Source organism: Barbus barbus (genome assembly GCF_936440315.1).
Source record: "Barbus barbus genome assembly, chromosome: 19".
Lineage (NCBI taxonomy): Eukaryota > Metazoa > Chordata > Actinopteri > Cypriniformes > Cyprinidae > Barbus > Barbus barbus.
In genome coordinates, this window is record NC_136747.1 from 28345973 (window position 1) to 28367064 (window position 21092).

Consider the following 21092-nt stretch of genomic DNA (forward strand, 5'->3'; position numbering starts at 1 on the left):
AAATCATCCTCACAAAATCTGCGGTTTATTTAGATGTTTTATCATATAGAGAAATCTTTCCTTGCATAAAAGTGTTTTAATAACACCAGAAACAATCAGAAGGGCATTGATTTAGCCTGCTATGAATGTGATCTTACAGTAAACCAAACTCAGTGTGAAAAGTCTATTACAAATTGACATGAAACAATGTGTGCAACTAATTTAGCTTCTGTATATTGATTAACCCCCCCCAACTTAAACTGATGAATCGTTCACAATAAGACCAGAAACAGGACTTAAGAGACTAAATGGGGTTAAACTTGATTTCATGTTGATTTAAAGCACCATATTCAGCGCAGTGTGTGTATGCGGTCCATAAAAACAACATTCACAAACAATGATTTTATGATGTTTTATAAAGTTTTTTTAACAAATATACACAATGATTATATATATGCAAAAAGTGCTCTTTTTTGGCTTTTATAACTGTTGCTTTCAGACGCTAAACCTGAATGTTGACATTTCATCTGCTGAAGAATCAGATCCTCGTAAAGCGATCATCAACATTCATCTGAACGAATCTCCGCTCTGTAAGGCACATGTGTAAAAGAAGTTTAGAGTTTCACATTAATAAACACCTGAGAGTCTCAAATACAGCGATTTCATATTTCATCTCTATAATCCTGATAATCTTTGGCTCACAGTTCTCTTTGGTTATTTCTAGTGCTGTCAAATGATTAATCGCATCCAAAATAAAAAGTTTTTGTTTACATATATGTGTGTACTGGGTATATTTATTATGTGTATGTATATAAATACACTCACATACAGTGTATATTTTGAAAATATTTACATGTTTATATTCCTATATTTTATATTATATATAAATATATTTAATATATAAACATAATTTTTTTCTTAAATATATACATTGCATGTGTGTGTATTTATATGTGCATAACTTTTATTTTGGATGTGATTAATCGCAATTAGTCATTTGACAGCACTAGTTATTTTATATATTTTTCTTTAATAAACACTTCAAGCATCTTATCGCTCATAATCATCTTGTGGCTTTATAATACTGCAAGTTCACAAACGGTCTCTTGGATTTCCTTGGTATGAGTTCCCATGTCCCAGAATCCTTTGCATCAGCACTCGTGTTCCTCTGTGTTTGACTGTTTCACGTCAGCGAAGCAGATTTTCCCTGAAGCTTATAATGATTACTAAGGAGCGACTGGCATCATACACGCGCTCTGGATATGAGTTCATAGCTAAATAAACATCACCTGTGCTGTACGCATGCTTGTGTTTGGAGTGTTTAGTTGATCCTGTAAAGTGCGAATGTCACATGTCTGTCTTATCAGCTGACTGGACAGACGGGTGTCTGCGGTTCAGATCTCCTACTCATCGTTCCCAGAATCCTGTGCGCTCTTGGTGTCGGTGCTGACGGGTGAAATCACGGCGCTGCTGATTTCAGTGAATCGCTCCACGATGCACTGCGCTGTCAGACGAGCCTCGGGGTCGTGATCCCAGCACTCCTCTATAGTGGAGCTCAGCAGATGAACGCCCTGAGAGAGAGAGACCGGATTATGATATCAGGAAGTTTAGAGAAAACAGTATGGGAAAAAAAAATCTAAATAAATAAATAAGATTAAATACATAAATATATGATTCAAATAAAGAAATTAATTATTAAATAAAGATTTAAAAATAAAATTATATTAAAATAAATACATAATAAAAACAACAGATAACATTGATTAAATTAAATATATTAATGATTTAAATGAATGTTTATAATAAATAAAATAGATTTAAATAAATAATTAAAATAAATAAAAAAAATAGGTTAACATAACACTAATTAGATTGAAATAATGTAGATGTATTTATTTATTAATCTATTTCCAGTACAGTATAAAATAGAGTATACAAATATATTCAAATAAATAAAACGTTTGATTAAAATAAATAAATTATGAAATCAATATCAAATAAAATCAATAATACAAATTTGATAAAAATAAATTCTTAAAATCAATGAAAATAGAATAATAAAATTTAGATTTAAATAATTAAATAGATTAATATATTACCTCTACCAGCAAAGTACTATAGTGAGTAGATATTTTAAATATTATAGCGAAATGTTATAGTTTTTTAAATTTTAAATTAGATTAAATTTTTTTATTTTTTGCTTTCATGTTGATTTTAGTGAGTTTTATCTTTTAACATTAATTTTATTTTAAGTATTTTTTTTTATGATTTTAGGTTTCGTTAACTATAATAAGCCTGCTGTAAATAAAAAAAGTCAAAATACGAGCAGCTTCAGCTCCATTATCATTACAGAAGCACTAGAAGTATCTCGGGGTCTGCAAATGTTTGATAATAAGGGGCTTCAGTCAGAAAGGTTAAGAGGTTAACCCGTCAGGCTCTGTGAGACTAGTTTAGGTAGTTACCGCGTGGTTAGTCCAGCTGGCCGGTATCTCAGGTCTCAGTCGGTCTCTGATGACATCGTCCTTCATGCTCTCCACACACAGATGATCCTTCAGCTTCCCGAACGGAGGCTCGTATTCCCGCACCTCTGCACAGACACACACACACACACACACACACACACACACACACATCACAATGAGTTTGACTGACAGCTCTGTGCAGAATCACCGGAGAATGGCATTGTGGGAAGTGCTTCATCAGGGTTTTAACATTCACAACAAGCGACACAAATCTGGCTGCTTCCTGCCACAAATACTCTGAAAATAAAGATCCTTAAACAACAACAACAAAGCCATAGAGGAAGTGCATGGTGCAGGGACAGGAAATGAGACATGACACGTGTCACGGCTGAGTTCACGACAGCGATGCTTCCTGTTTTTGACACACACACTTCCTGGGAACTTCAGAGCAGAGATTGAATGATGATCTATCTAGCTATCTATCTATTGTTCTATCATTCTATCGTTCTATATCTGAACATTTTCTAACATGTTTTAATGAAATATAATATTTAATGCTGTATAATGTCATATATTATATTACAGGGCCGTTGAATGCTTGAATCTGATTGGCTGACGAATGTTCTAAGGTGTGCAATTATTTTCAGGGAAACGCACGGCGAACGTAGTTCCAGGCAGGTCTTGACCGCATTACATGTCAGTATCACTTCGCCAAATGATTTGAGTTATTTCAAAGGTCCTTACAGCCTAAAACAGCAAAAGAACCAAAACCCATAACGACACTGGCCAAACAAATAAATATAGTAAACAAAAGGATAAGGAAAACGACAGATCATATCCATGTTTTTGCCACAAAATTAAGTTTTATTATGTATGGAAAGCACATGCTCTATCTCTCCCGCTCTCTCCCTCACAGACGCAGATACAGTTTGCACACACGTTAACATACACACTAATGTTCACGGCATGAAAAGAGTCAAATCCAGTAATATGCCCACCTGGTCAGCAACCAATCACATCATTCACCTGTAAGGTTTTTGGGAGGGATGTATTCTAAATGTAACCAATAAAGTCACTTTTCTGCAAAGGTTTTGAGTGGGATAAAGAAATGACTTTTGAGGAAAGTCTGAATTCTGTGTGTGTGTGAGCATGTGTGTGTGTAATATGGTGAATGTAAGCAGTGATAGACGTTTCTTACCTCCGATAGCGCTGCATCGGGATGTGATTTCCCACAGAACCAGAGCCATAGAGTAAACATCGGCCTGTTTGAAGGACTCAATGTCCTCCAGGTCCAGCCTGGACTCCAGCACCTCAGGGGCCATATATCTTGCCGTTCCCACCTAAGAAAGACCAGCAGAGCTTGTGTGAGCTCATTTAATGAACTTACACCGAACTCACTCACGTTATCTGACAGATTTAACTCATTAAACATTCTTAATATAAAACATACCACAGACCTTTATTTTGAAATGCTTGTTTTCCTGCTAAATATCCCTCTGTTATATCAGAAGTTATACAGAATAATAAAAAAAAAACTTTCATTTTCAAAAAAACATATAATACTTTCATTTTCATTTTTTCTAGATAAGTGTTTGTTCTACCCTCTCAGTTCAGCGTTGCGCCGTGTCGTTTCCTCTTTAAATATAATGCTTTAATTGTTCTGACATCATCATCATCATTTTTGAGCATGTGGTTCACACAGACGTCATTTTCTCTCTTAGAGTGTTTAATGTTACTTTATTATTTTTACACTTACACTGATCGCATCACGCTCAATAACTCTTGTTAACTAACGGTAAACCAAACTGTTAACGGTCCAAAAAAATCTAAGTGATTCTTTATTAACAAACAAACTAATTGTTAATGATGTATAAAATGTGTGGTATCTGCTAATTATTATCATTTAACCATTTTAAAACATGAACATTTGGATAGAGAAATGAAATGGAATAGGTCGATAGATAGATAGATAGATAGATAGATAGATAGATAGAACGATAGAACGATAGATAGATAGATAGATAGATAGATAGATAGATAGATAGATAGATAGATAGATAGATAGATAGATAGATAGATAGATAGATAGAACGATAGATAGATAGATAGAACGATAGATAGAACGATAGATATAGATAGAACGATAGATATAGATAGAACGATAGATAGAACGATAGATAGAACGATAGATAGATAGATAGATAGATAGATAGATAGATAGATAGATAGATAGATAGATAGATAGATAGATAGATAGATAGATAGATAGATAGATAGATAGATAGATAGATAGAACGATAGATATAGATAGAACGATAGATAGAACGATAGATATAGATAGAACGATAGATATAGATAGAACGATAGATAGAACGATAGATAGATAGATAGATAGATAGATAGATAGATAGATAGATAGATAGATAGATAGAACGATAGATAGATAGAACGATAGATAGATAGAACGATAGATAGATAGATAGATAGATAGATAGATAGATAGATAGATAGATAGATAGATAGATAGATAGATAGATAGATAGATAGATATGGTTTTAAAACATGATCATTTTGAAAGAAAAATGCAATGAAATAGTATTGTAAAATAAATAAATAAATGCATTTATTTATAAGAATATTTTTTCTAAATATATTTCATAAGAACTATTTATAAAAATAACCTTTACCTAACTCTATATATCGAATATAATTCATTTATTATATTAATATAACTGATTTGATATGGAATTTTCCTGAAAAGGACCCAGGGTTTCAGTCAGTAGTGATGTCACACTCTCACCTGTCCACTGTTGGCCAGTTCTTCAGGAGACATGGAGTTATCGAGTCTCAGACTGAGACCGAAGTCACACAGGCAGCAGCTGAGGTCTGCTTTCACCAGGACATTCACACTCTTCAGGTCACGGTGCACGATGGCCACTTTAGCGCGTCCGCATGACGTCTGGTCGGCATGGAGATGAGCCACACCCATCGCCAGAGACCTGCCCAATCGACACAGCTCGTCCCAGCCAATCACGTGCTGTGTCAGGAACTCCTGCAGGTTCCCTCGCTCGTGATAGGCCGTGATCAGCCAATAGCAACGCTCAGCCTTCCGGTCCTCAGCGGTCAGGAACTGAAGCACGTTTTCGTGCCGAAGCTCGGCGTCGGAGAAAATCTCCCACTCGTTTTTCCACGAGGCGTACTCTTCGTAGGGAAATATTTTGACCGCTACCATCTGGAAGGATTCGTCCGTCGTTCCCTGCTTGAGTTTGGCTCTGTGGACTTCAGCGAAGCGGCCTTTCCCGACTATAACATCCAGCTGGATGGGGAGCAGCTCGGTGTTGTGGTTTAGGCTGTTGGCGTTGGCCGAGCTGCTGTCGGATCGGTCGTCATCGCTCATGATAATCGCACAGGTTTCACTGTCGATGCCTTTGGTTTTGGGCGCTTTGAGGTTCTGCTGGCGAAGCACGAGATAGTAGTAGAAGGTCAAGATGAGAACGACGACAGCAATCAATGCAGAAACCAGAATGACCAATCGCTCCGGTGGGAAATTCATAACGCTTCCTGGAGGAGATGACACTGCACAGAAACACCAGAGGAAAATGACTACCGGTTTACTCAAAACAGAACTATTAGAAACACTTCTGTTACCTGAAATAAAATATAAATATTAGATGAAAACTTGGCAACTAGCTGAAATGTGTTTAAAGCGGTCATTCACTTTTACATGTTGTTTGAACATAAATGTGTGTTGGCAGTGTGTATACAGCCACCCTATAATAATCAAAATCCACCCAGTGCTAAATGATAACCCCTTTCTCAGATCAAGCCGTTCACAGATTCTTGGCAGAGTGACGTAGTTCTGCACAGGCCCCTCCCACGACTGTTGAATGCTCATTAGCATTTAAAGGGACATGCACCGAAACGGCATGCTGTGAACAGAGCTGTTTTTGACAGGGTAAAAAGGGTGTTTTACACGACCATTGAGGAGTTTTAACCAAAGTATATTATATACTTTTCATTAATCATATCAACTTGTGGAAAATGGGCATCCAATGACCCCTTTAAGCTAAAGCACTTAAATTACCAACTTAAAATTAATAAATTGCGCGATCGATACATCATCTGAAAGCTGAATAAATAAGCTTTCCAGTGATGTATGGTTTGTTAGGATAGGACAATATTTGGCCGAGATACAGCTATCTTGGAAAATCTGAAAAACTATTTTTGAAAAGTTTTCTATCTTTTTATCTCAGAAAACTATCTTTCAAAATCTGGACTCTGAGGGTGCAAAAAAAAATCAAAATGTTGAGAAAATCGCCTTTAACGTTGTCCGAATGAAGTTCTTAGCAATGCATATTACTGATCAAAAATTAAGTTTTGATATATTTACGGTAGAAAATTGACAAAATATCTTCATGGAACATGATCTTTACTTAATACCAGGGTGTGAACTACGGGGGAGCTCGGCTCCCCTTAAAAAAACATGGGCTCCCCTGAAAACGTGATTTGTGAAATTTTGGGGGGTTTCAAAAAATATTGATAATGTTATTTTGACGTGCAATATCAGTTTTGTGTAATGTGATCATCGTGGATTATTATGAGAAAAATTGCAAAAATATCATTCATTCATGCATGATGGCGATTTAAACCTAATTCACCTCAATACAGATAACTATACATGCTATTCTTGTCATGTTTTTGGCATAAAAGAAAAATGGATAATCAACTTTTTAAATTAAAAATAAAACAAGACAAAAGAATAGAGAAAGCTGGTGTTAGAAGGTCGCTTTTAAGGATGTGCTGTCCATCTAAAATATCATACATTTTTATTGCACACAATACTGAAAAAATCTGTTGAAATCTTCATTTCCAATATGATTGTCTGACTTTACACAACTTCTGGGAGTAAAAGCACACAGGAAACAAAATAAAAGCTTTATGAGCACTTCTAAGAAAGTGCTAACGAATCACTAAACTAATAAAATTAGCGGCACGAAACCTTGAGTTGCTTAGAAGCAACTATAACAACAATTAACATTATGCTTAGTTCTCAATATGATGCCATTTTACTGCAGTCTGAATTAATGTGTTTGAGAATGCAGAAATTAATGTCTTTTTTTTCCTGTCACTTCACAATTTCTCAGAAAACTTTTGGGAAAAAGGTGCATCTTATGTAAATGTGATTCAGAAACATTGAAATACTGGAAAACAAGACAAAAATACAGAGGCTGAACATCACTTTTGCAGTTTTTACATTTGGACATATGGATAGTTTCCTGTCAGAATCACATGATGCAGCTTCCTGTTTAATTAATCTAAAACTAGATTCTAGTCAGAAGCAGAAATAAACGTTAGTGGTCCTTTCCTTGCACAAAACTCCCTAATGATACGCATTACAGTCAACATAGTAATGTGCAACCAAACACAAACCGCACACGTGCACACGCAGACGCACAGAAATAACACACGGCTATAAAAACAACATCTGCATGCGATGATCTTTAAACACAGACAGGAAACCACACGTCTGAACGCTTCAGCAGCTCCACTGAGACATTGTAGAAAATGGCTCGCACAGTTTACCCCAAGAATGCTTTTAAACTGACCTACACACAGTGAGAAAGAGTCAAAACTGAGACATGAGGCTTAATATTCTTATTCTGATCGAGAACTGCCCACTTAGACAGGAAGTGAACATTTTACTGATACATCACTGTTCAAAATCATTAAGATTTTTTAATGTTTTTGAAAGAAGTCTCTTCTGCTCACCAAGCCTGCATTTATTTGATCAAAAATACAGTAAAAACAGTAAAATTGTGAAATATTATTACAATTTAGACTAGCTGTTTTCTATGTGAATATATTGTAAAATGTAATTTATTTCTTTGATCAAAGGTGTATTTTCAGCATCATTACTCCAGTCTTCAGTGTCACATGCTCAAGAAACATTTCTGATTATTATCAATGTTGAAAATAGTTGTGCTGCCCAATATTTTTATGGAAACTGTGATGCATTTTATTTTTCAGGACTCACAGATGAATAGAAAGTTCAGAAGAACCGCATTTATTTAAAAAAAGAAATCTATTGTAACATTATAAATGTCTTTACTGGCACTTTTGATCAATTTAATGTGCCCTTGATCAATAAAAGTATTAATTTCTTTCAAAAGACCACAAACTTTTGCATTTCCTGGACCTTTACACGATGAATATGGTATAAACTTAAAAAAAATAAATAAAAATGTTTATGTAAAAATAGTTAGTCAGTGAAAGGAGGTGCTTGAGCTTCAGAAAATACTGACTGTCAATCTCAATAGCGGAAACTAAATATAATATTAACTATTTTATGTTCTGTGCATTAAGGCAGATACTGTAATATTTTTTATTAATATTTTGAATTATTGTTATATTTTCCATTTTAATTTTAGTTTAAGTTTGAGTCATTTAGTTTTCTTAATTAGTTTTTTTTTAAATATGTCTATATTTTTTATATGCTTTTTTTCATTTCTATTTTAGTTATATTAGTACATAAATCGAAACTAATAACTCTTAATATTAAACTCTTGATATAAATTGTATTATCAATGTTGAAAACAGTTGTGCTCCTTCATATTTTGGTGGAAACTGCATTTTATTTTTCAGGATTCTTTGATGAATAGAAAGTTCAAAAGAACGGCATTTATTAGAAATAGAAATCTATTGTAACGTTATAAATGTCTTTACTGTCACATTTGATCGATTTAATGCATCCTTGCTGAATAAAAGTATTAATTTGTTTCAAAAATAAACCCTAGCTCCTGTCATTCACATCTCACTCACCGTCAGTGAAGACGAGTTGATCGTTGCACTCTTCATAATTGCAGGAGCAGATGTAGAAATCGTCCTCCATCCCCTTCACCTGCTTCATCAGACAGATGGTGTTGTTGTAGTCCGTCAGATACTGACCGTGAAACCGGAGCGCAGGATTGTGACACACCGTCTCGATGATGGGGTTCCCTTTATTTCTCCTCCTGAAACACAACATTCACATTGGGAGATAATTGGCTTTTGTCAGTCAATCTGAGAATACCAGAAGTGTATCCTCTTTAGAAGGGATTTTCTTAAAGAAATTAATATTTTAATTCAACAAGGACACATTACATTGATCAATAGTGACATCTATAAAGTTACAAAAGATTTCTATTGCAAATAAATGCTGTTCTTTTGAACTTTCTATTCATCTGTTAATCCTCAAAAATAAAATATATCACAGTTTCCACAAAAATATGAAGATATGAACTGTTTTCAACATTGATAATAATCAGAAATGTTTCTTGAGCAGCAAATCCTTATATTTGAATGATTTCTGAAGATCATGTGATACTGAAGACTGGAGTAATGATGCTGAAAATACAGCTTTGATCACAGAAATAAATTACATTTTAACAGATATTCACTTAGAAAACTACGGAAGCGTATTGCATTCACTTGAGGAAAAAAAATCTACTCTGTTTTTCTGAATTAACGAGTTAATTATCTCAGAATTACGAGATAATTTTTCATAAAAAAAGTTTTTGCTCTGTTTTTCTGAATTAACGAGTTAATTATCTCAGAATTACGAGATAATTTTTCATAAAAAAAAGTTTTTGCTCTGTTTTTCTGAATTAACGAGTTAATTATCTCAGAATTACGAGATAATTTTTCATAAAAAAAAGTTTTTGCTCTGTTTTTCTGAATTAACGAGTTAATTATCTCAGAATTACGAGATAATTTTTCATAAAAAAAGTTTTTGCTCTGTTTTTCTGAATTAACGAGTTAATTATCTCAGAATTACGAGATAATTTTTAATGAAAAAAAAAGTTTTAGCTCTGTTTTTCTGAATTAACGAGTTAATTATCTCAGAATTACGAGATAATTTTTCATAAAAAAAGTTTTTGCTCTGTTTTTCTGAATTAACGAGTTAATTATCTCAGAATTACGAGATAATTTTTAATGAAAAAAAAAGTTTTAGCTCTGTTTTTCTGAATTAACGAGTTAATTATCTCAGAATTACGAGATAATTTTTTATGAAAAAAAAAGTTTTTGCTCTGTTTTTCTGAATTAACGAGTTAATTATCTCAGAATTACGAGATAATTTTTAATGAAAAAAAAAGTTTTTGCTCTATTTTTCTGAATTAACGAGTTAATTATCTCAGAATTACGAGATAATTTTTAATGAAAAAAAAGTTTTTGCTCTGTTTTTCTGAATTGACTTAATTATCTCAGAATTACGAGATAATTTTTCATGAAAAAAAAAGTTTTTGCTCTGTTTTTCTGAATTAACGAGTTAATTATCTCAGAATTACGAGATAATTTTTTATGAAAAAAAAAGTTTTTGCTCTGTTTTTCTGAATTAACGAGTTAATTATCTCAGAATTACGAGATAATTTTTAATGAAAAAAGTTTTTGCTCTGTTTTTCTGAATTAACGAGTTAATTATCTCAGAATTACGAGATAATTTTTAATGAAAAAAAAGTTTTTGCTCTATTTTTCTGAATTAACAAGTTATCTCAGAATTACGAGATAATTTTTCATAAAAAAAGTTTTTGCTCTGTTTTTCTGAATTAACGAGTTAATTATCTCAGAAATACGAGATAATTTTTCATGAAAAAAGTTTTTGCTCTGTTTTTCTAAATTAATGACTTAATTATCTCATAATTCTGAGATAATTAACTCGTTAATTCAGAAAAACAGAGTAGATTTTTTTTCCTCAAGTGAATGCAATACGCTTCCGTAGAAAATAGCCATTTCAAAATTGCATAATATTTCACTATTTTTACTGTATTTTTGATCTAATAAATTCAGCCTTGGTGAGCAGAAAAGACTACTTTCAAATACATAAAAAAATCCCAAACTGTTGAACAGCAATATATATTATATTGTTCTGTAACATATGTTGGGAAATTGAGTTACTCCATATTTTCTTTTCTTTTGGCATTCTTATAGATTATAGGCTTGTATTCTAGCCAGAAGCAATAGTTTGAAGTTAAACACATCGTAATGATGGATTTGTTTCAGCTTTTGTCTTCTCAAGTCATTAACTGATGGACTGGAGTGGTGATTACTTGTGGATTATTGTGATGTTTTTATCAGCTGTTTGGACTCTCATTCTGACGGCACCCATTCACTGCAGAGCATCCAATGTTGAGACACTGATGCAGAGACACATTTCTACAAATCTGATGAAGAAACAAACTCGCCTAAAAGTTCATTTTCGGCGGAACTACTCCTTTAAACACTTTCTGTCACGTCATGATGACTCTGACTGTGTTTTTTCACTCTCAGATTTTGTCTCCGAGCTGAACTGAAATATTTCCTGTGAGATTGTCTGGAAGTCAGACAGGATTTCCTGTATCACAGTGAAGCCATTTCCTGAGTAACGCAGTCTTGGTCGACATACGGTCATTCAGACTGAACAAACACAGAGAGTTGACACAGCGACTGATATTGGATATTCGTATGTCTAGACAGCAGTAATACTGAATGCAGAGCAAATGCAGATTCTGCTTCTAAACAGTGATATTTGAGAATCAATGAGATTCAGATTTGCACATAGTGTGTAAACAAAAACATAAATGTAGAACATAGAAAAGTGACACATACCAGCCGCTAACGCAGACCTCATCGGGATTCTCGCAGATGGAGGAGACATTGCACAAGGATTCGCAGACACCGGTGGCGTTACACGCCGTAGATTCAATATCACAGAACTTACAGACCTGAGGGAGTCTGAACGCTCCTTTAGTTTCTGATGTAGGCACTGCAAAAACACACACAAATATACAGTATTAATATGTGGATTCATTCATTCTGCCTGTTACAGTCATTTCAAAGGAATTACACGGACAACTCTTAAATGATGTACTCATATGTAGCATTTTATTGATTTTTATGTTTATTTCAACGTTTACAAATACATGTTACATGAAAATTAAAAAGTTGTATCGCAAGTAATTTTTTTGTATTTTATATGCTGTGTAGTATTTGTATTATTTTATTTTCTACATTTATTTTATTTACATTCATTTTATGCATTTTTACATTTTTTTTATAAATTATGTATAATTTTATTACATATTGTATTTCACATGATATATTTTACATTTATCTTTAATGTTATATATATATATATATATATATATATATATATATATATATATATATATATATATATGAATAAGTTCTCTCTTTAGAGGCAGTTCAGAGTGTTTGAAACCCAACTTTATATGACACTTGTTATAACTAAGAAAAGTTTATCTTGACTGTCTTGCTTTATGTAAACACAAACACAATTATTTTACATTCATAACTAGAACAGTATGAATGCAAATATGCCATTTTTTTCAGATTTAGCTCAATGCTGATGATATGTGAAATATATTATCCACTGAAAACCAGACACACACCTGATGGAGACCTCAAACAAACACTACATGTATGAAACCACACACACTTAGCTATCTAAATGGGGACTCTCCATAGGCGTAATGGTTTTTATACTGAACAAACTGTGTGTGCTATTGCCCTACACCTACCCTACACCTAAACTTAGCCCTCACAGGAGACTTTCTACATTTTTACAATTTCAAAAACTTTGTTTAGTTTATTTTTAAACCCGTTTTACAAATGAGGACGTCCCCAAAGGGAGGTTTTTGGAGATTTTGTCAGGTTTACCTCACTTTTGGGTACAAATTTGTCCCCAAAATATGGTTAGGTAGGTACACACACACACCACAACTGCACTCACATTTAACGTTCTGGTCATCAGGTTTGTTCAGCAGCATGCGTGCGTTGCACTCTCGTCCCGTACAGGCGCACAGACGGAGGTTAGGGGTGTTCATGTTTCTGATCGTCAGCACACAATCTGAGCTGTTGTAGTTGTCCAGCATCATGCCGTTCAGCGGCTGAGTCGAGTCATGACACTTCGTCTCCACCGTCACAACTCCATTCTCCCTCCACCTGAAAGACAGAAATAAAGTTCCTGCAATCACTAGCATACTACTCACACTTATTCTGCACTGTGCATTATGTCTGCACAGCTTTTCACTTTAAATACTTTGGTGAGTTGATAAGTACTGGTAATGCCCGGTAACTACATGGGGTAGGTTCCAGGTTAGTACTTTGTTATTACCTAGTTATTGTAATTACTAATAAGTACATAGTATGTACATGAGGAACAGGACTGTAAAATAAAGTGCTTTATTATATATAAAACACTTTAGTGTCCAATTCCCACTATTAACTAGTTGGTTATTAGCATGCATATTACTGGGATAGTGGCTGTTTAATAAAAAGCACATATTAATGTCTTATTCTGCAAGACCTTATTCTAAATCCTTTATCCTACTCAATTCTTAAACTTAACAACTACTCTATTAAGTATTAATAAGCAGTAATTAGGAGTATATTGAGGCAAAAGTTATAGCTAATAGTTAGTTAAAAGTGAGAATAAGACCCTAACCTAAAGTGCGATCAGAATAATGTAGTTATCTATTATTTATTTGAAAGAATTAAAAGAACCGTTTCATGTGTTTCCTTGTATCATAACCTTGTCGAGGTTGATGTAAGATTTAGAAAGTAACTAATAAGTAATTAAATACTTTTTGGAGAGAGTAATTTGTACAGTAATCTAATTAAACTGTTGAAGATGTAATTAGTAACTAGTAATTAATTACTTTTTTAGAGTAACTTACCCAACACTGATTGTAAACTTATAGTAATGTAAAAGTGCTCCCTATTTTAGAGCATAAGCTAAGGTAGATTTTTATTCCTATAAGAACATTTAAATTGTAATTGAATTTATTTAAAGAAATAATTTAACTTTTTCAGTAAACCACTGTTTAATTACAAAATAATTCAATTATGTTTAGTTTTCCTCCTGCTGTACCGAAATCATATCAAACCGTGACGTCAAAAACGAGGTACATACCGAACCATCATATCTGTGTACCATTACACCCCTACTATACAGACATTTACAATATACAAAATAAAAATAAAAACTTTAAAGGAGTCATATGATGTGATTTCAAGTTTTATTTTCTCTTTGGAGTGTTGCAAGCTGTTTGTGCATAGATAAGATCCCTGAAGTTGCAGAGACTAAAGTCTCAAAACCAAAGAGATATTCTTTATTAAAGTTAAGCCACGCCCTCCTAAAACGGCTCATTTAAACACGCCCCCACATGTCTACGTCACGATGTGGAACTTTTTGCGTAATGCCGCCCAAATGTTCACGCAAAGAAAGAAGACGTGGTTTCAGTAACCGCAGTAGTGTTGATGCAGCCATGTCAGGGAGACATGTGTGTTTTTAGGTGAAAGCAAAAGCACTTTATTTGGCCTTCTGAATCATAAGATTACTTACAACAAATTGTGCAACGCATTTTATGGACGACAGTTTCGTGAACCTAGGAGAGGAGGTAATTCTGACTTTGCTATGACAATCTGGCGCTTCTGAATCAGCAACTGTATGTTTTGTTATTAGTTTAAGTATTTGCTATTGACTGTTCAAATGCGGAGTTTTGTGCATCATGTGTGTGTGTGTGCGTGCGCGCGTGTGTGAGAGAGAGAGAGAGGGTCACATCACAGTGGAGTCAGCTGTCTTAACCGCGGCTTGTGAGCAAATACATATGAGCTTCATCACTGTGTCTGTCACGCGACTCTATTCCCCTCTCGGGCTTGAACTGATGGTAAAACTAAGGACATTATTAACTGTCTTTACATTTATTTTGAAAGCTGAAGCTCGCAATTATAGAAAGGGCCGTTACATTTCCGATGCGTGGTGTTCGGCCAATCACAATGCATTGGGTCAGTTGGCCAATCAAAGCAGACTGCGCTTGATGGAAGGAGGGACTTTGCAGAAAATGACGTGTTTGAGAGAGGCGGGGCATAGAGCACCTACAATATTGTACAGTATTTTGAAAAATAATGTGTTTTTTGAACATTAAAGCATGTCAACATATTCTGTTAGACCAAATACACAAAATAATGATCTTTAAAAAAAAGCATCATATGACCCCTTTAAAAAAATTACAAAAACACAATAAAATAGTTTTTTAAATTTAAATGAAAATTACAAATATTAAAATGAATTCTATAATTACAATCTAAATTATGCTAAAATATAAGATGACGTAGGCTACAGGTTTGAGGGCGCTGCCAGTGCGTTAAAATATTTATAACTATATATAATAAATATTACATATTTATATATAAGCTGACTAATGGATGCTACAGTGAATTATGAAATGTTCATCATTAAAATGTGCTTTCACATTATTTAAAGACATAGTAGCTAGTTAACAGTATATACTACACTTTTAACAGTTGCGTACTGTGTCTAGTAAACAGTAGTTTAGATATAGTAAGAGTAACAGTAAGTCAGTTATGTCTAGTCAGCTGTTTACACCAGCGTTTGTGTATTTTGGGTCGATTTTCCTGTATATTCTGCTGCATGGAAAGTGAAACAAGCTCATGTTGCATTTTTTTTCTTGTAATATTCACAACAAACCAAACTACAAAACCCATAATGCAGCAATGTACAGGTTAGTTTGCATCTATTACACATCTACATCTATATCAAAGATGGTTTAGAAAAAGTGTTTTGTCATTTAACATCACAGGAGAAACTTTTAAAGTTCTCTGTTTTTTTTTTTATCCAACTATAATCTGGTGCCTTAAAGAACCTTCATGTATCTGTAAATAACTTTCTGTTGGATCATTCAACCAACAAATGCAAATAAGGGAGAGTAAATGATAAATTTTTAGGTGCACTATACCTTTAAGAATGATTCAGGTTGAAAACTTTTTGGTTTTATTTTGAAAAAGGCTTCTTTGTTTCAAGACACTCGCTTTATTGTCATTTCTTAAAGGAGTAGCTCAGCCAAAAATGAAAATTAGCTAAAAATGTCCTCACCCTCAGGCCATCCAAGATGTAGAGGAGTTTGTTTCTTCATGAGATTTGTAGAAATGTAGCATTGCATCACATGTTCATCAGTGGATGCTCTGCAGTGAATGGGTGCCGTCAGAATGAGAGTCCAAACAGCTGATAACATATCACACAAGTGATTCACACCAATCCAGTCCATCGGTTAATGTCTTGAGAAGACAAAAGCTACATTTTTGTAAAAAACAAATCCATTATTAAGGAATTTTTAACTTCCAACCATTGCTTCAGGCCAAAATAATCCATAATAACACTTCCTCCAGTGAATAAATGCATCTCCTGTTGTCACTCACATCAAAATCCACACACATCAAAGCATTCAAAGCTGTTTTGGACTGTTTTGGCTTGTAAACGGTGCTTGATCTGTGAAGATTTCTCTCCTGATTCAGACCAGACTACTTTTACACTGAAGGAAGCATTATTATGGATTATAGACTAGTATTTTAGCCAGAAGCAACAGTTTAAAGTTAAAAACGTCTCAATAATGGATTTGTTTCTGACAATCACACAGCTTTTGTCTTCTCAAGTCATTAACTGATGGACTGGAGCGGTGTGGATTATTGTGATGTTTTTATCAGCTGTTTGGACTCTCATTCTGACGGCACCCATTCACTGCAGAGGATCCATTGCTGAGCAAGTGATGCAGTGCTACATTTCTCCAAATCTGATGCAGAAACAAACTCATCTACATCTTGGATGGCCTGAGGGTGAGGACATTTTCAGCATATGTTCATTTTTAGGTGAACTACTTCTTTAAGTGAAGAATGCTGCATCAGGTCTGCGAGCGTGTTGGAACAAACCCCATTGCAGCTGCATGATTCATGTTCACGAGTGCATCATACCAGACTGCGGTGCAGACGTCATCTGGACTCGGGCAGACTTTTGATATGCTGCAGTTCACGATGCACTGATTCGACTTGCAGCTCGCCGGCTGAGGGTCACATGACTTACACACATTGTGTGGACTGGCTGTGTGGAGCAGAGCTGATGCACCTAAGACACAAACAGAGGTGAGATCAGGACAGTATTGAGATATTATAATAGCTTTTATTAATATTTGGAATTAATTTTTATTTTTATATTTTTGTTTTTATTTTAATCGCAGTTAAATATTTAGTAATGTCATGTTTTGTATTTTTTTTTATGTCTTCATAGCGTTTAATATTTTTTTTGTTTTGTTTTAGTTATTTTAGCAGATCAAGATAAACTATATAAAATGAGAAATAAAATAGCTGAAATATTATTTTTTTATTTTAGTTTTTAATTAACTTTTTTGTTTGTTTGTTTGTTTTAAATAACTAACCTCGGATCAACAAAAATGTTGTTTTTGTTTGTGGTTAGTTAGTGGATGATGTTTATATTTAATATGATTGGTCAAAAACTGACTTCATAAATCCACTGAAAATCCCCAAAACAGCTGATTCACAGACATTGTGCAAACTGCAAAGTGATGTTCGTTTAGACCCCAAACACATGTGTTATTAAAAAAAAAACATTTTGTAAAGCAACAAGCATCTCAGGATCTGATGATGTAATCGTCTCAACATTCAGCTGGACGTTGCTTCAGTAACTCCGTCTGCCAGGAAAATAAACACAAACACATGCTGCATCACTGTTAGCTGCGGTAAATGGACAAGGAGCTTTGGGAAACATTATATCTGGATCTTCAGGATCTCTTAAATGCAACCGCAGGTTTATGTTGTTTCATGCTAAACCGCAGAAACATCTGTGTGGACGGACGCTGTGTTTTACTTTAGTGATGGACAGTGATGAAGATACTCTGTACAAGACAAGACCAAACACCTGCAACCTCATTTAAGAAGAATTCATTTTTATTTCATCTAAATATATAAAAACTTGTATTATGATCTGATTAATTATGAATTATTTACCAATGCATAAACCCACTGCAGTTCTTAAATAAAGCTCAGTTTGGGAACCCCGGTGTAATGTAATGTTTAATGCACTTTATGATGTTAATATCACAAAATGGAATATATTTTCTTTCGCTTTGCTTTTTTATATCAATATATACAGAACCTTTAATGGTACGTTTAAAACAAGTTGAGTAATAATAATAATAATAATAATCTAAATGTAATCTAAAAAGTAATCAATCAGAATGCATTACCTGAAAGGAGTAACCAAGATTCTTGCTAACTAGTTTTCATCATGTAATTTGCACATTTATGTATCTAGCTATCCATCTATCTGAAATCATAATAAATATTGCAGTTATTCTGCAGACACATTTACAGCTTGTATTAAAATTTTAACTTTTTATTTTTATATTTTCAGATTTAATTTATTTTTTTTGTCATTTTATTATTGTGTAATATGTCTATAGCCTATTAATTATATGACTTAATTTTTATTTCATTTTTATTTTTAGTTAGCTATTTTAGTAGGCTACATCGAGTTAAACCAAATGAAAGCAACAACAACAAAAAAAAAACACGTTTTATTTAATATTATAGGCTATATTTATTTCAGTTAACTTATGTTGTTATGGTTTTACTTATAGTTAACTATAATATTTAATACTTTATCATGGTACCGTGGTAAATATTTGAACGAGATCCCACCATAGTTATGCAATTTTTAAAGCATATTTTACACGACTTTAGTATCATGACAAATGTCACAGTAATTTAGTAAATAAAAACAGAAGGAATTAATTAGACAGCACGAATAGAATTGGAGAGTTTCAAACACACACACACACACACGCACGCAGACGCGCGCGCACACGCAGACACACACACGTGTGTCAGGCTCGTGTTGTCTGACAGTTTCAGACACTGAAAGAGGAACTAATAATTAATCAATTTACACCCCATAAACACTGAGTTTGACGCGACGCGACTCGCTGAAGCGCTCGCGCTCGCTGATAATAGCAGAGTCAGGGCGTCACGTCGCGTCGTAATAACGAGACAGAAGCGGAAACTCACCAGACACCAGACACACGAGAAGAACCGCTCCAAAACCGACAGAACCGAGCCGCTCCATTACACGCTCCATCGCGTCTGACCCCGAATCAATGCTGTTATATCGGCTCGCGTCTCATTCTCCTCCCTCGTCTGAGAGGAAACGCGGAGATGGACGTGAGTCACAAACTCGACAGGAAATGTTCATGAAGAACGCGCTCTGAGGGAGGAGGAAGCGCTTCTTTTCCTGCTTTACTTTCTCAAAACCCCTACTGCGTCTGTGTCAATGCATAGGCTACTGCGCTCACTCACTAGACAACAACTTAGCGCAGATCTGAAGCTGGTGAGCACCACATAGACAGCATTACTGGGCATCACACTCTCAAGTGAGTTCCCTACATAGATGACATTCTAAGGCATTTCAAGTGAGTTTCCTAAACAACGTCTGTAAAAAAAAAAACTTTTCTCAAAACCTAGATAAGTTGCCTACATAAACAACATTTCTGGGTGTCAGTTTCAAAACCTAGGAGTTTACAACATAAACAACATTTCTGGGCATCATAGTCTCAAAGCCTAGTGTGTTGCCTACACTAAATGTTTACTTGAACATTGTAGGCGTGATAGTCTCAAAACCAATTGTGACCCTGAACCACAAAACCAGTCTTAAATGTCAATTTTTTGAAATTGAGATTTCTACATCATCTGAAAGCTGAATAAATAAGCTTTCCATTGATGTATTGTTTATTAGGATCGGACAATATTTGGTTTGAGATACAACTATTTGAAAATATTTGAGATACAACTATTAGAAAATCTGGAATCTGAGGGTGCAAAAAAATCATAATATAGCCTTTAAAGTTGTCCAAATGAAGTTCTTAGCAATGCATATTACTAATCAAAAATGAAGTTTTTATATATTTACGGTAAGAAATTTACAAAATGTCTTCATGGAACACGATCTTTCCTTAATATCCTAATGATTTTTGGCATAAAATAAAAATTTATCATTTTGATCCATACAATGTATTTTTGGGTTCTGTGCTCCAGGGTCACAATTAATTACGACAGCATTTTTAGTTTTAAAACCTGGAGAAATGTCTATATAGACAGCATTTTTGAGCATTCCTATACAGCATTTTTAGACTTAAAACCTGGAGAGTTGCCTATAGACAGCATTTCAAGATCTAGTGACTTGCCTACATAGAAAACATTTTTAGGCATCATAGTCTCAAAACCTAGTGAGTTTCCTACATAGACAGCATTCAAAGGAATTTCCTATAAATACAACATTTGTATAATATTTCTAAAACCAGATGAGTTGCCTAGATGAACAACATTTCTGAGAGTCAGTCTCAAAACCTAGTGTGTTGCCTACATATGGCGTCATAGTTTCAAAACCAATGAATTCCCTATAGACAGCATTTTCTGTCTTAAAGGGGCCATATGATGCGATTTCAAGTTTTATTTTCTCTTTGGAGTGTTACAAGCTGTTTGTGGATAGATAAGATCCCTGAAGTTGCAAAGACTGAAGTCTCAAACCCAAAGAGATATTCTTTATAAAAGTTAAGACTTGTCCATGCCCTCTTAAAACGGCTCATTTAAACACGACCCCATATGTCTACGTCGCGGTGTGGAAATATTTCCATAACACCACCTAAATGTATATGCAAAGAAAGAGGGCGGGACTATTATTCTCGCTGTAGTATTGTTGCTACATGGCACCATGTCATGGAGACAGTGTTTCATTGTGAAAGCGAAAGTACT

General features: G+C 34.2%; 1 protein-coding gene across 1 annotated transcript; it reads right to left on the reverse strand.

The window, feature by feature from the left end:
- Positions 1 to 1010: 1010 nt before the first annotated feature.
- Positions 1011 to 19554, reverse strand: LOC306885627 (TGF-beta receptor type-2-like). Its single transcript, XM_079442280.1, has 9 exons — positions 19353 to 19554; positions 17244 to 17394; positions 13207 to 13418; positions 12063 to 12219; positions 9261 to 9451; positions 5242 to 6017; positions 3640 to 3781; positions 2442 to 2566; positions 1011 to 1550 (listed from the first exon to the last, which is right to left on the reverse strand). The coding sequence occupies exons 1-9, from the start codon at positions 19420 to 19422 to the stop codon at positions 1383 to 1385; spliced, it is 1992 nt and encodes a 663-aa protein (XP_079298406.1). The 5' UTR covers positions 19423 to 19554; the 3' UTR covers positions 1011 to 1382.
- Between the last annotated feature and the right edge of the window lie 1538 nt (positions 19555 to 21092).